Source organism: Vulpes lagopus, chromosome 8 (assembly GCF_018345385.1).
Source record: "Vulpes lagopus strain Blue_001 chromosome 8, ASM1834538v1, whole genome shotgun sequence".
Classification (NCBI taxonomy): Eukaryota; Metazoa; Chordata; class Mammalia; order Carnivora; family Canidae; genus Vulpes; species Vulpes lagopus.
In genome coordinates, this window is record NC_054831.1 from 83,419,869 (window position 1) to 83,433,703 (window position 13,835).

General features: G+C 45.6%; 1 protein-coding gene across 3 annotated transcripts in view; it reads left to right on the plus strand.

Moving 5' to 3' along the window:
- Positions 1 to 13,835, plus strand: part of LARP4B (La ribonucleoprotein 4B) — a 95,498-nt gene that overhangs the window by 64,020 nt on the left and 17,643 nt on the right. For all 3 annotated transcript variants that reach the window (XM_041765913.1, XM_041765914.1, XM_041765911.1), the window contains 6 exons: positions 2,678 to 2,781; positions 6,531 to 6,641; positions 8,279 to 8,332; positions 8,417 to 8,626; positions 11,033 to 11,139; positions 11,684 to 11,935. In XM_041765913.1, coding sequence (XP_041621847.1) covers positions 2,678 to 2,781; positions 6,531 to 6,641; positions 8,279 to 8,332; positions 8,417 to 8,626; positions 11,033 to 11,139; positions 11,684 to 11,935 — 838 coding nt within the window. The remainder of the gene's footprint in view (positions 1 to 2,677; positions 2,782 to 6,530; positions 6,642 to 8,278; positions 8,333 to 8,416; positions 8,627 to 11,032; positions 11,140 to 11,683; positions 11,936 to 13,835) is intronic.

Consider the following 13,835-nt stretch of genomic DNA (forward strand, 5'->3'; position numbering starts at 1 on the left):
TTTCAACAAGAATCCATTAAAAAAAATCCTAATTCTGAATACCAAAGCCTATTTCAGATATGTATAGGATGGTAACCTCTGTATAGAGTTTAGATAGGAGTAAAATAGAACTCTGCTTTTCGTGGGTTCAGAGGTAAAAGAGTATAAAGATATGAGCAGGACCGACCCTCCTGCTTAAAGGTGAATGTTTATGTCCGGGGGGGTTGGGGGGGATAAGGTAGGGAGGGCGGCACCTGAACTGGGTTCCAGACCCTGGGGTGAGAGGCACAGAGAGTTTCGCCAACCCTGTTTGTTGTTTTGTTTTTATAGTTTTCTTGAGGTAGAATTTACACACCTTAAATTGCACATGGTCTAAGTGTACGTTTGTCAAGTTTTGACATCTTATACATGCGCACAGAACTCCCATAATCAAGACAATGAACATACTGTCACACCCCCACCCCCACCCCCCAGAATTTCTTCCTGCTTCAGGCAACCACTCATCTGCTTTTTGTCACTATAGTTTTCATTTTCTAAAAACTGTGTGTAAATGAAATCAGGCATGCAATAGCCCTTTTTTGGGAGGGGTTCTGGTTTCTTACACTCTGCATAATTGTTGTTGAGTATTATCAGTAGCTTTTATAGCCTTTTATTTCTGAGTCATACTCCATCTCATAGGCAGACCACATTTGGTGTATTCACTCAGTTGATAGACTTTGGTTACTGCTGGGTTTTGACTACTACGTTAAGATGTAAAAGTCAGTGTGACAGAGGCTTCCATTTCTCTAGGTCAGTAGCCTCGGTGAGTAGCCAGGATGGTATGGTAGGGGGGTTTTAACTTGTGAAACTGCCTACCTGTGTACAGAGTGAGTGTCACCTGCGGTGCCAGCACTTGGTGCACATGGGCATTTTACTTGCAGATTTCCTAATTTTATCTCATTGTAGTTTTAATTTATTTCCCTCATGCCTGGTGACATCGAACAATCTTTTCATGTGCTTGTTTATGTAATCCTTTTATTTTTGCTGAAGGGTCTATTCACGTGCCCCCCTCTACCTACCACCATTTTATTATTTTTCTTATAATTGAGGTTTGACGGGTGTGTGTGTAATTTGAGATCTGCATTATCTGTTTCCTGGATATATGCTGTTATCCAGGTATGTGATTTGCAAATACATTTTCCTGGTCTCTAGCTTCTCTTTTTTATTCTAATAATAGTGTCATTTGAACAACATAGTTTTGAACTTTTTGTATAGTCCAATTTATTGATTTTTTTTTCTTTTATGTATCTTGCTTTTGGTGTTGTATCTAAAAAAAACTGTGCTTAATCCAAAGTCATGGAAGTTTCCTCCCAGAAGTTTATAGTTTGAGGATTTACATCTTTAGGTCTTTGGTCCATTTGAAGGTACTCTTTGTATGTGGCTTGTGGTATGGATCTCAGTTCTCAGCCCCCTCACATGTGGGTCTGCAGGTGTTCTAGCACCAGTAGCTGAAAGGGCTCTCCCTTCTCCACTAAGTTGTATTTGGTGTTGTTGTCAGCATCATCTGTCCAGCACCATGGGTTTATCTCTGGGGCTGTGTCCTCTTTTGACACCTACACTGCAGTGTCTTGGTCACTCTGGCTTAGGTGTGAAGTCTCCAACTTTGTATTTCTATATGAATTCTAAAATCAGTGTTTCAGTTTTTCAGAAATATTTTTATTGGGATTGCATTGAATCTATAAATCAGTGTGGGGAGAATTGACATCGTAACGATAGTGAGTTTTCCATTCACTGAACACAGTATCTGCATTTACTTATATCTTTTAAAATTTTGTCTTGGTAATGTTCTGCACCTTTCAATGCACAAGTTGTCCATATCTGACAAGATATATGATGATTTCCTGTCTTTGACACAGTTTTAAATAATGTGTTTATTACAGTTTTGCATAGGTGTTAGTATGTAGAAAAACAATTCATTTTCATGTATTGGTCCTGGATACTGAAACTTTGTTAACCTCAATTCTAGTTTTTTGAGAAATTTTTTCAGTCTTCCATTCCTGCTGTTGGTAACCCTGTGTGGGGGTGGTCAGCTCTGCGCCCGATTGTGATCATGCTGTGTTGTGACTGGAATCCACACATGATGTGGTTTCACAGATGTGACAGCAAAACAAAACAGCACACAAAGGAAGGTGTATAGAAACTGTGAGGTCGGAATCCAGCCTCTCTGTGTTAGCACTTGCCCCAGCACCAGCCTCCTTGTGCTGACCGTGGCCTGTGGTCTGGAGGATGTCATCACTGGGAAAAGCTGTTGGGGCACACATGGCACCTTCTGAGTTCTAAGTAAGAAGTAATAGTAAGACAGAAAATGATTTTTACATTAAGGGCTTGTAGAAGAAAAGAAGCTAATAACTGAGTTGTGATCTACATGTAGTTGTTTGAAAATCCTTGTTTCATGCTGTTACATTTATTCTAGCTCCTAAAGGATTTTTTTTTTTTTAAATTCTTGTGTTCCTTTGTTTTGAAAAATGTAACATGCAGGTTGGGCATAAAACCTGATGGTTTGTGTTGAGGTAACCCACTGTATATATGTGTCTTCAGGGTGTTTAGTTAAATACAACGTAGCACGTCACACTGTAGTGTCCCTATTATGTTGTAACTAGAATGCAAATGATTTGTTTCAATATTTGTGTTTTACCTTTCATTTTTCTTCTCTTTGTAGCTTTACCATTAGTCCAAGTGGATGAGAAGGGAGAAAAAGTAAGGCCAAATCAGAGTCGTTGCATCGTGATCCTGCGTGAAATACCCGAGTCCACTCCTGTAGAAGTAAGTCTCCTCGGAAGGGAGCTCAGACTTTCTTTGTGTGTGTTTTTGTTTTATTTCTGTTTACTTCTGTGTTTCTTGGAGGGTATATTTTAAAGTATATGCACAGCAACACTGTCTTCCCAGGACTTACACACTGTAAGTTACAGTGTGATTTGTTTGTTAGAGTGGTACTCAAACTTTTAAATATTCATTTAAAAATAACAAAATAACCCACAGGTTAAGATAACATATTTTTATGTTAGGTAAATATTTTTAAAAGGATTTTATTTATTTGAGAGAAAGTGCATGCAAATGGAGGGAGGGGCAGAGAAAGAGAAAGAGGGAGCAGCAAACTCCACGCTGAGTGCAGAGCGCAACGTGGGGGTCCGTCCCACGACCCTGAGATCATGACCCGATCTGAAACAAGAGTGGGACACTCAACTGTTTGAGCCACCCAGGCGCCTGTGTGTTAAATAACCTTTCAGAACAAATCTCTCCATGACAAGAGGGGGATTCTCTGAAGAGCACAGGGAATGTGGCCTGTTCCTGAATCAGGCTGACCTACCAGGACCAATGCAGAAGTTGGCACAGTGAAAGGCTGGGACATCTTTTTCATGTAAACGGGTCTGCAGATTGTTTAATTTGAAAAGTACCAACTTGGGCAATAAACTTAGGAAATGACAGTATTTGACAGTGGCAGACAGAGTCATGAGAAGTCGTCTGCCATTACTGCTTGGCTATAAAATCTCTTGCTTGTCCAGATACTTAAATTGAGGTGTCAGACTGTAGTAAAAACCTGGCCATTGCGGCCTGAGACTACAATGAGCCTTCCTGCAGGGTTCCGATGGAGTCAGCTCCTGATCTGTGTAGAGCGTGGGGGCTGTCTGCCGCCGGGACTCTTCGAGACCCCAGGAAGTTTGGTTTGTCAGTCACAGGTCTTTGTTAGGCCCAAGTTACTCGAGCTGCGTACATACTCAGAACCGTCTCCGTAGGGGAAATGGATGAGTGTGCATGCAAGTGAGGATTGTGACAAACCTAGGGTAAGAAGTTATACTCTTCTTGACTGGCATTGTTCTAACAAATTTTACTTTCTGTTCAGCTCAGGCTGTTTTTCCTAGTTTTATATGTGAAGAAAAGTAATTAGGATTGAATTTTTTGTCCTTTTTTTTTTTTTTTTTTAAAGTTCTAAATATGAAGGATCATCTTTCTTTCTGCCGACCTGGATGTGTTTATAAACTCACAATAATATTTAAAACACAGGTCCTGAGAGATATTTGTAAAGACTATAACTGAAAAGGATTTTCTACTTTTGGCTGCAGACATGGATGTTGGTATATTTCTATTATTCCAAACAACACGCCCTGTGTCTGTTGTAAAACTTGAACCATAGAAGTTTTAAGAGAGACAGCTCAGAGGAAAAGCTCTGACAAATGAAGGGTTGACAAAGGAAAGGGAAAAGTGGTCGAAGGCAAACTGATTGGGAGGGCAGGCGACTTGCGGAGTGCTGACCGCGCGGAGCCCCTCTGCAGCAGCCACGCACTTGTCCATGGTTGGACACTGCTTTCAACTATAGTTCGCTTGGTTGATTAATAGTCTTTTATGAAATGGCCCTTCTTCCCTGGTAATAGTTCGCTTTGGGATCAGTGTAAACGCTCTGCATTGTTCAGTCACTGCTAGCGTGGCGTGGCGCGGCATGGTGCCTGTGCCCTTAGCCCGTTTGCGTCTTCATAGTTTGAAGGACTTCCTGTGGGTCCCTCGAGTTGGGTCGTGCTTTTCTGAGCCAGTCTGAAGATCGCCGCCAGCTAAGTGAGGAGTTTGGACTGTTCTCCTTTCAGTCATCAATCACGTCCTTGGGTTTAAATTTGCTGCTTGTTTCCTCATGGTCTATACTGTTTCTGTGTTCTTTCCTTTTCTCCCTTTCTTTTGGGTTAAATTCATTATTTTTGTCTCCTTTTTTGGCTTATTAGAAATAACTCTTTTGTTTTTGTGGCTGCTTATAGGGGTTGTGGTGACATGTTTAGCGGGTCTGCACCTGCCTGTAGTTAATCTCACCCTGCTGCCCACCCTCTGCGGCGTCCGTCCACCTCCCACGCCGCCCGGCGCTGTCACTGTGACACCACACAGGATTTTGTTGTCTGCTTCAAACAAGTCAGTTTTAAAGAGATTAAAAATGAGGAGACTATGTTTCCTATTTATCCCCATTTACCACATACAGTGCTGCTCCTGCGTGTGTCTAGGTCTGCGCCTCCTCTGGCCTCCTTGCTGCCCCTGTAGGCCTTTGTTTCTTGTGGTGCAGGTCTCCTCTGCTTTTGTGTGTCTGAGAAATTCTTCTCTTTATTCTTTTATATATATTTGTTCATTTTGAAGAAATCTTTGTCTTCCTTTATGGAAGATATTTTCCTGGGTGTGGAAGTCAGGATTGACAGGCTTCTTTCCCTTCCCGTGTCTAAAGATGCTGTCTCCCATGTTCTGGTGTGCGTTCTTTCTGAGGCCGGCTCTGTCATTCTTCTCTTGTTCCTCTGCATGTCACTGCTCCCTTTTTCTTAGCGCTTTGAAGATTTTAAACAATTTGATGATGCACCTTGATGTAGCTTGAGAGTCTCTTGAGTGGAAGTTTCCTGAGCTGTTATTTCTTCACATACTTTGTTTCTTCTCTATTCTTTTCAAAGTTCCTGACTAACTGCTAATCCTACTTAGTACCTTTCTCGTTCCAGTTCTTTTGCGTCTTTTTCTTTGCTCCTCCATGTCTGTTTAACATACCCAGTCTTTACCTTTTGGAATATAGAACACATATCTAAGAACTATGTTAATATCCTTGCCTTTTAATTCTATCATCTATATCATTTCTGGGTCTAATTTGATTGATATTTTTCCTCCTTAAGATCATGTTTTTCTGTTTCTTTGTGTGCCTGGTAAATTTTTACTAGATCCCAGGCATTTTGGATTTTACTTTATTGGGTACTGAGTGTTTTTGTATTGTTTCCTGGAACTGATCTTGAGCTTTGAGGTTCAGTTTGACCCTTTAGGAGCATCATCAGGGGAAGCAGGGCCCGTTCTTCCCCACGCCGAAGCAGTGTCCTTCTGCACGCTGTGCCTTGAGGTCTTATGCATTGGGAATGTTTTCCACTCTGCCTGCCTGGTTGAGGGGAGACACACTCCCTGTCCCTGTGACTTCTGCTGCTGCTCCCTCTAGTCATTTCAGGGGGCTCTTTATGCATACTGAGCCCAGGGAGACCCCCTGAGAGCCCTGCAGGTGTGATGCTGGATCAAGCTCACGTCCTGGCACTGGGCTGTGGGGCCCCCATGGGTGCTCCAGGCTCACCTGCCCCGCATGGCCTGAGCTCTGCTATAATTGTTATTTCATATGTTTGGTCTTTTGTCTTTAATTATTTCGACGGGAAGGTAAATCTCATCCATTTTGACCAAAAATAAAAGTTCAGCTGATGTTTAAATTTCTCACATTACTGCCCTGCTTCCCCAATTGTGCAGTTATCAGCTTTCTGGTACAGTGAAACAAAATTTTCACATTAATTTAGCTTAATGGTATCTTGATGTACTAAGAAAAGCTGTCAGTAAGTACTGTACTTACTTCCTGTGGCAGTAGGGTTCTGATTCTGAGCCACACTTAGCTCTTCAGCTCTTCTGAAAGACCTTTACTAGCCCTCAGTATGGTAGACTCTGTCTAAGCACCGCGTGTATGCACCATTTCTCCTGGTGAGGACAAATGTGCTGTCGTCGAGAATTAATTTTTACCTTTCTATTTCCCATAGGAAGTAGAAGCACTATTTAAAGGAGACAATTTACCGAAATTTATAAACTGTGAATTTGCCTATAATGATAATTGGTTTATTACATTTGAAACAGAAGCTGACGCACAGCAGGTAAGCTGTTCCCACCCCATGAATTTCAGCGTTACCAGTACTTAAGTAGTACATGAACTGAATTGGGGACTGAATCAGGGCGTTGAGATCACGGCTGCATTATTGTCCGAAGTTTGATTATAAAGTGCAGAGGAAATCAGGTTGTAGAGACTGAAATAGGTATGTTTGTGGACACAGTGTTAGAGGCAATACATAAAGCCTATGACATTATTTCCCAAGGACGTGTAAGACAAGCAGCACATGAAAATGAGTTTTTTCATCTGGACAGAGAAAAGTTTTATTTTATTTTATTTTTTTTTAAATTTTTTTTTTTTAATTTTTATTTATTTATGATAGTCACAGAGAGAAAGAGAGGCAGAGGCATAGGCAGAGAGAGAAGCAGGCTCCATGCACCGGGAGCCTGATGTGGGATTCGATCCTGGGTCTCCAGGATCGCGCCCTGGGCCAAAGGCAGACGCCAAACCGCTGCGCCACCCAGGGATCCCGAGAAAAGTTTTAATACTTGGGAAGTGTTTTGGGAAACTTGTACGTAATTTTAACTTTGATGAGGCATCATTGTATATTGTAAGATAGTTGGAAAGGTCCCCGGGAAAGCTCTGTGAGGAGATCAAGGAGTTAAGATGGCCTCCCTGGCCTAAAAGGAGGAGTCTTACTTGGGGGAAACATGAACATGCTTCAAGGAATGACAATACAGCTGACCCCTGAACAACAGGTGAGCTGTGAGGAATCCGTGTGTAACTACGGACTCCCTCAAATCTTAGCTACTGATAGTCTACCATTGACCTACATGAATCCTTACAAGTCCATACACGTTCTGTATGTTACTTGTGTTGTATACTGTGTTCTTATGGTAAAATAAGCTAGAGAAGAGAAAATACTGTGAAGAAAATCATAAAGAGGAGAAAATACGTTTATAGTACTGTCCTGTATTTATCGGAAGAAGTCTGCATAGCAATGGACTCTTGCAGTTCAAACCCGTGTTGTTCAAGGGTCAGCTGCATGGTACTAAGTGGTGAGTGATGTGAATGCTCTGAGGTTCAGAAGAGAGAAGCAAAAGTCTGAAAGACCAATTTGAATGAGATGGAGGGGAAGGGCATCGGAGGAGCCAGGCGGTGGGAGGGAAGTCTTGTCAGCAGAGTAGGTGTAAGCCATCTTCACCAGGATGGGGGAGTGTGGTAGGCCGAGGTCAGGGCCTTCAGAGTTAAGGAGACCACTTGGAGAAGAATAAGGGGCTCCATAAATAGGGACTTCTGAAGACTACAGCCTTCATGTTTCCCTTTCTTGAACTGTATGTTTCCATTTTCATATTGGTTAACACTTGGGACTAGGTGTCCATTATTTTTCCCAGGTCAGGATCTTTAGCCTGTGGTTGTGAGAGGCTTTTATGGTATCTATTAACACTACTAGAATTGCATGTAAAAGCTGTTTGTGAGATTTTCTGCTAGAGGCTCTCTAGCTCATGGAAGTTCTTGTAAGGAATCTTATGACCCCATAATAGTAGGTTAAGAATCACTGTTCTAGGTCCTGTCCATCATATTTTAGCTGTACCATTCCTTATTTGAGGTATTGAGTTAACTGTCAGTTCATCTTATTTATAAGATTAACACAGTGGCATTTTGGGTGATTTTTGCCCTCAGGCTTACAAATATTTGCGAGAAGAAGTCAAGACTTTTCAAGGAAAACCAATTAAGGTAAGCAAGACTATTGGTTATACTTCATTTACTTGCAAATCAATTCCTAAGTATTCTGATAGAAATTTCTGTATTTCCAAACAGGCACGGATAAAAGCAAAGGCAATAGCTATAAACACATTTTTGCCAAAGAATGGATTTAGACCTCTGGACATGAGCCTTTATGCGCAGCAGCGCTACACAGCCTCCTTTTACTTACCTCCGGTCTACAGCCCCCAGCAGCAGTTCCCCCTATACAGCCTGATTGCCCCTCAGACGTGGTCGGCAACGCACAGCTATCTTGACCCACCCCTGGTGAGTCCTGTCTCTGCTTGGAGCTCATGCAGCGGGAAGTCCTGTTGTGGACACTGCACTAGGTGTTCAGAAGAATGGAGGTCTTGATCTCATAGTGGAACCAGATGTATGTTCGTTCGGGTTGTGCTCATAAAATAGGCTGTCACCTTCTATCTACAGTGGGTTCAAATTTAGTTGGGAGATTAATATGCAGCTGTGGACAATCTTTTAAAAACCTTGGAATGCTATAATTTGATCGTTGGCTCTGTTTACCTGCCCTCCTGTGTAGTAGTAACTTCCTAGGCTGTGTAATCTCCAGTAAAACACAGAATGTGATCTGAGCTCTCGGATAACCAGGTTACTCCTGAGCACAAGAGGGTTGCCAGGAGAGATGCTTTTAAGGAGACAGAGATGTTTTTATAGGTTCCTGACAGTTGAGGACAAGTAGAAGACCGATGACCTTGTTTTCTCACACCAGCCGTAGGGTTGACTGGCCTGTGTCATGGGTCCAGCTGCTTTTCTGCAGTTGTGCTGCCAGAGAGGTTGGAGAGGTCAGATTATCCCTGGCTGGGTGTTGGCACAAGCTTGGTGGAGTGTGTGATGTGAGCATCACGACTTTCATTGGCCTCCTACCTGAGTCAGTGGGGTGGACTGAGGGACAGGTGTGCCTGAGGTGGCAGGACCGCTTTAGTTGGAACCAGAGAAGGAACGTGGCGTGTGGGGAAGGTTGTGGTCGGAAGCAGGAGTCGAGTTATGGTTTTGAGGCTATGGCTGTGGACTGAGTCAGGAGGGAACGTTGGGTGGTGCTCGGGTCACTTGCGGGATGTGGGAGATGCCTGCGAGCCACGCCCCACCATGTCAGACATCATCTGGGGCTATCGTTGACTGAAGAGGGAGCTGGAGAGACGTGGATGGTTGGTGCCTGTTTCATACCAGTGCGTAAAGGTGCGTGTCTGTGAAGGAATGCAGCCTGGAAAAGACATCGATGTCAGTCAAGCAGGCAGTAATTGAAAATATGGGACAGAGAACACTGGAACTTACAATTAGGGGCTTGTTAGGTGTAACGGCCTCTTCTGTTGAGCTTATCGGAGGGGGCTGGAAGGGAGGGAGGCTGCCGGAGGGTGGGCCATGTGTGCCCGGACACCGGGGATTGTGGCATTATGGGTGTCTCCAAACTGACGTGTAGGTTCAGGCGGGGATCTGGGAGATGAAGCTGGCGCGTTCCGTCAGGGCCAAGCTGTACGGCTCCTTAAATGTGCCCTGAGGCGTGTGGACTTGGCCCATGGCTTGTGGGACACAAGAAGGGCAGCCAGGAAGAGTCAGGACGGGTCCTCTCGGGCGCCAGCAGAGCTCCAAGGTCTAGAACCGCCGCAGTGGGGGGGCAGTTAGCAGACAGGTGCCACTGTGCAGAGTTGCATCTCGGTCTTAGAGCGGATCCTGATAATGCACTACTTTTTTGAAATCTTTGCTACTTTCTGTAAGAGTGTGCCAACAGCCATGTAGCTGGTGTGTCGAAAGAGGGCCTTTCTCCAGATGAGGCTAACTGCCATGCCAGTGCTGGTGAGTTCCTCTTGAGTTGCTTTTCTCATTTGTCTGTTTGCACCCATCCCTGCTGGACAGGGGCGGTTGGCACCCAGGGTCAGTTGTGTGGCCGTTAGGAGGGTTCCTTTGATCCTGGTTTGGAGGTGGGCACATGAGGCCTTTCGTGTGCTCTAATACTGTGGCACTCTGAGCAGGTGTGAAGATACGGTGCCTGTGGTTTCTCAGCCAGTCATGTTAAATTATTGGGTTAGGAACTAATTTATTTTTAATTTCTTGAGCACATTTACACAAATAGAGTTCTGCATGTGCCAGTGTGTGGAGGAGGTGATTTGTCTCGTGGTGTAGTGTTCAGAATCTAGTTCTGGTGTGATCAATACATTTATAAGTAGTTGGACTCTGGCAGCAGTTCTTAAACACTATGTTGAAGATTTTAACAAAGTTTGAAGGGTATCTTTCTGCCCCAGAGTTTTCTGTTGCTTCACCTTCTTTGTAGTACAGAGTTTTCTCTCTGTTGTTTCTTCTTCTTTTTTTAATCAGCAAACAGTTTTTGGTCCTGTGCTACCTCTAACATCCGTTTCCTGTCCCCACTTGTACCCGGCTCTAGCTTCCTTGGTGTCGTTGGGTTTCCTTGGCAGGCTGCTGTGGGGGGATCACTGTAGTCAGCCGGGGAAAGGCCTTAGCCTGAGCCTGGCTCGGGAAATACCAGTCATTGGCTGTGATCTGGCCTGGCCCATGTTCTTTTCAGCCTGGGAATATTTTTGGTATAAAATGGAGCAGAGCTTCTTTGGCACATTTAGAAATGGCCCAGGCCACCACAGGGTACAGGGTTAGCCAATCCCAGGTCTGTTTATGGCTTGTTGACCTGTTTGTTTTTAATGAATCTAGGTAACTCCGTTTCCAAGTACTGGATTTATAAATGGGTTTACGTCTCCAACCTTCAAACCTGCAGCATCTCCTCTGACTTCGCTCAGACAGTACCCTCCAAGAAGCAGGCAAGTTCATGAGTGGTTGAAATGCTGTGTTCTCTGGGGTTTGCAGTAAGAGGTCACTGCCACGTCGTGCCCTTGAAGAGCAAAGCCAGAGAAACAGTGTCAAACCTGGTAGTCCTCACCACGTGTGTGAATCACGTTGACTAAGTGAAGAAGCTGCTTCTGATGACCTATTGGCATATGTTTGACCGATGCAGATAAAAGTGCTCAAGGCACTTACATTCTGTGAGAATAAACCCTGAAGTGCCTACATAAAGGACAGGTTCTCCACAGCTTGTCTCTGCGTGTGCCTGCTTTTAACATGGGCTTGGACTACTGCTAAGCAGAACATTGGTACTTTATAGGTTTGCGCTGTCAGATATCGTATGCATGAACTGTCTTTTCAGTAACGTTTTATTTATCTTTTTTATTTTTATTTTTTCAGTAACATTTTTAATATTTTTCTAAATATCACATATTCCCTGAGACATTCGTATATTAGCGATCTCGTCTTAGGATGCCACAATTGCATTATAAACTTGAGTGCATGCAAACCTTTTGTTTACAGGAATCCTAGTAAATCTCATCTACGCCATGCCATTCCCAGTGCAGAGAGAGGAGCTGGGCTGTTAGAAAGCCCTTCGATATTTAACTTCACCGCAGACCGGCTAATTAATGGTGTTCGGAGCCCGCAAACCCGGCAGACAGGTCAGCCTAGAACACGGATACAGAACCCTCCAACCTACACCAAGAGGGAGCTTGGGTCTGGTCGAGTGGAGCAGAGCAGTGCGGAGTCGCCTCCTGGCTTGGGGAGAGGGAGGTGAGTCGCGCGGAGTCGCCTCCTGGCTTGGGGAGAGGGAGGTGAGTCCTTCAGAGCCACTGTCCAACGGCTAGGACCTGCCTGTCTAAATAAGCTAGTAGTATTTTCAAATTCCACCAATTTAGGTATGTTTTATAATTGTTCTCAACTACATCACAAAGGTTTTACGTAATGAGACTTTACCAGCTTCACCTTCTTTGTAGTACAGAGTTGCTGAGTGTGAACTGTGGGTGGAAAGAAGCATGTTAGATCACAGTTCTCTGCGGGGATTTGGAGCTCTGCAGCTACCAGCGACCCCACGCCCTCCCCGACGGCCCCCAGCTCCGCAGAGGCCCAGCTTTCCGGCCCAGCCTTGCTCCTTTCCAGCTGGCGGATGGTGCGGCCATGCACACTGGGCTTTCACTTCCATTTGTACCAGCTTGACTTACAAAGAAAGGCTGTGATAGTTAGTGGTACCTGTTGGCTGCATTTAGTGGAGACGTTGCTTATCTGTCCTTTGGCACGGATTAGCACCCAGGAGCCCTTGGCACCTGAGGTCGTGACCTGGAGGCGGGCCTCCCCCTTCTCCTCACCTCTGGAGGTGGCTTGCTTGCTCTGGCGCCTCCTGCCCCTTTCCCTCCATTGGAGAGTGAGGTCAGATGCAGTAGAGGTGAGTCTCCGGTGTACATCAGGCCCGTTTGTTCTCTAGTGGGCAGTTGTACATGGGCTTTCAGAAAGGAAATCCCCTCAAGTGGTCAACCTGACTCAGCTTTTTTTCTCACCAACTTGGAAAGTATCAGATGTGGAGATGCCTTGTGTTGCGTGCAGTGCCAGCCTCAAGTCTGCATACGGGAGCTCTGGCAGCGCTGGCCCCTCTCTCCTTGACACCTTGTGCCCACTGCACTTTGGCAGTGCGAGGGGCCCAGAGGCACGGTGCACGCCGTCTGGCCTGGTCAGGGCCACGGGACAGCGTCAGAGTGGCTGACGGTAGCACTGCTGCATGTCACTAGGACGTTTGCTGTCATGGGTGCTGGAGAGCGAAGGTCAGTGAGGAGACGCAGAGGCAGTGGCCACAGGCAGTGGCCGCCACCCAGGAGCTGGGGCATAGCGGATGCCAGATGCTTGCACAGGGTCTGCAGACTTGAGGCTAGGCCCTAAAGATGACACCCGAGTGGTGTCTCAGGTGTGGATCCATGCTCCTTGGGGGATGGTGCAGAGAACACGCCCCATCTCTTCCCACCTCCTCCAGCACCACCTATAGGGAAGAGCTCCACAGGAAGTGTCCTGGCAGTGGAAAGATAGGGCCGCCCGGCATCAGAAAAACAGAAGCATCAGGTTGACCAGCGTGGCCACCTCTGGCCACACAGTCACATGTGATCCTCACTCGTAGTTTGGACTTCCAAAGGACGGCAGGAATGGGCTTGTGCTTTTGCCCCTCAAACAGGTACTCCTGCCTGGTTAGTCTGTCCCCTGCAGATTGTTACCACCCTCTGTAGAGCATTAGGGGAGAGGCGTTGAGCTGACGCAGCCCAGGGAATAGCTGCTCAGGAAGCCCTGGTTGATACTGACAGTGGCTCCTTCTCTTGTTCCCCAAGTTTCCTGTGCCTGCAAACAAGGGATCTTCATGGTGTAGGGGGGAGCCCAAGTGACCGTGTCCCTGGCTAGTGACCCCCACAAGCAACCCTCTTTCTCTTGAGTTTTATTTTCCTTAATTTTTGTCGGTGATAAGGAGCAGAGTGAGGGGCCCTAGCACCGCCCTGGCCTTGCGTGGCAGTGGCCTGCAGGGTGGCCCCCAGCCAGGTGCAGAAGCAGGAGGACTCCATCTGAGTGGATGGCTGCCTCGGGTGTGTCACCTGGTGGGAATGGTCCGTCTTGGGGGACTGACACAGCCCAGCCACCAGACTCAGGGAGCAAACATCAC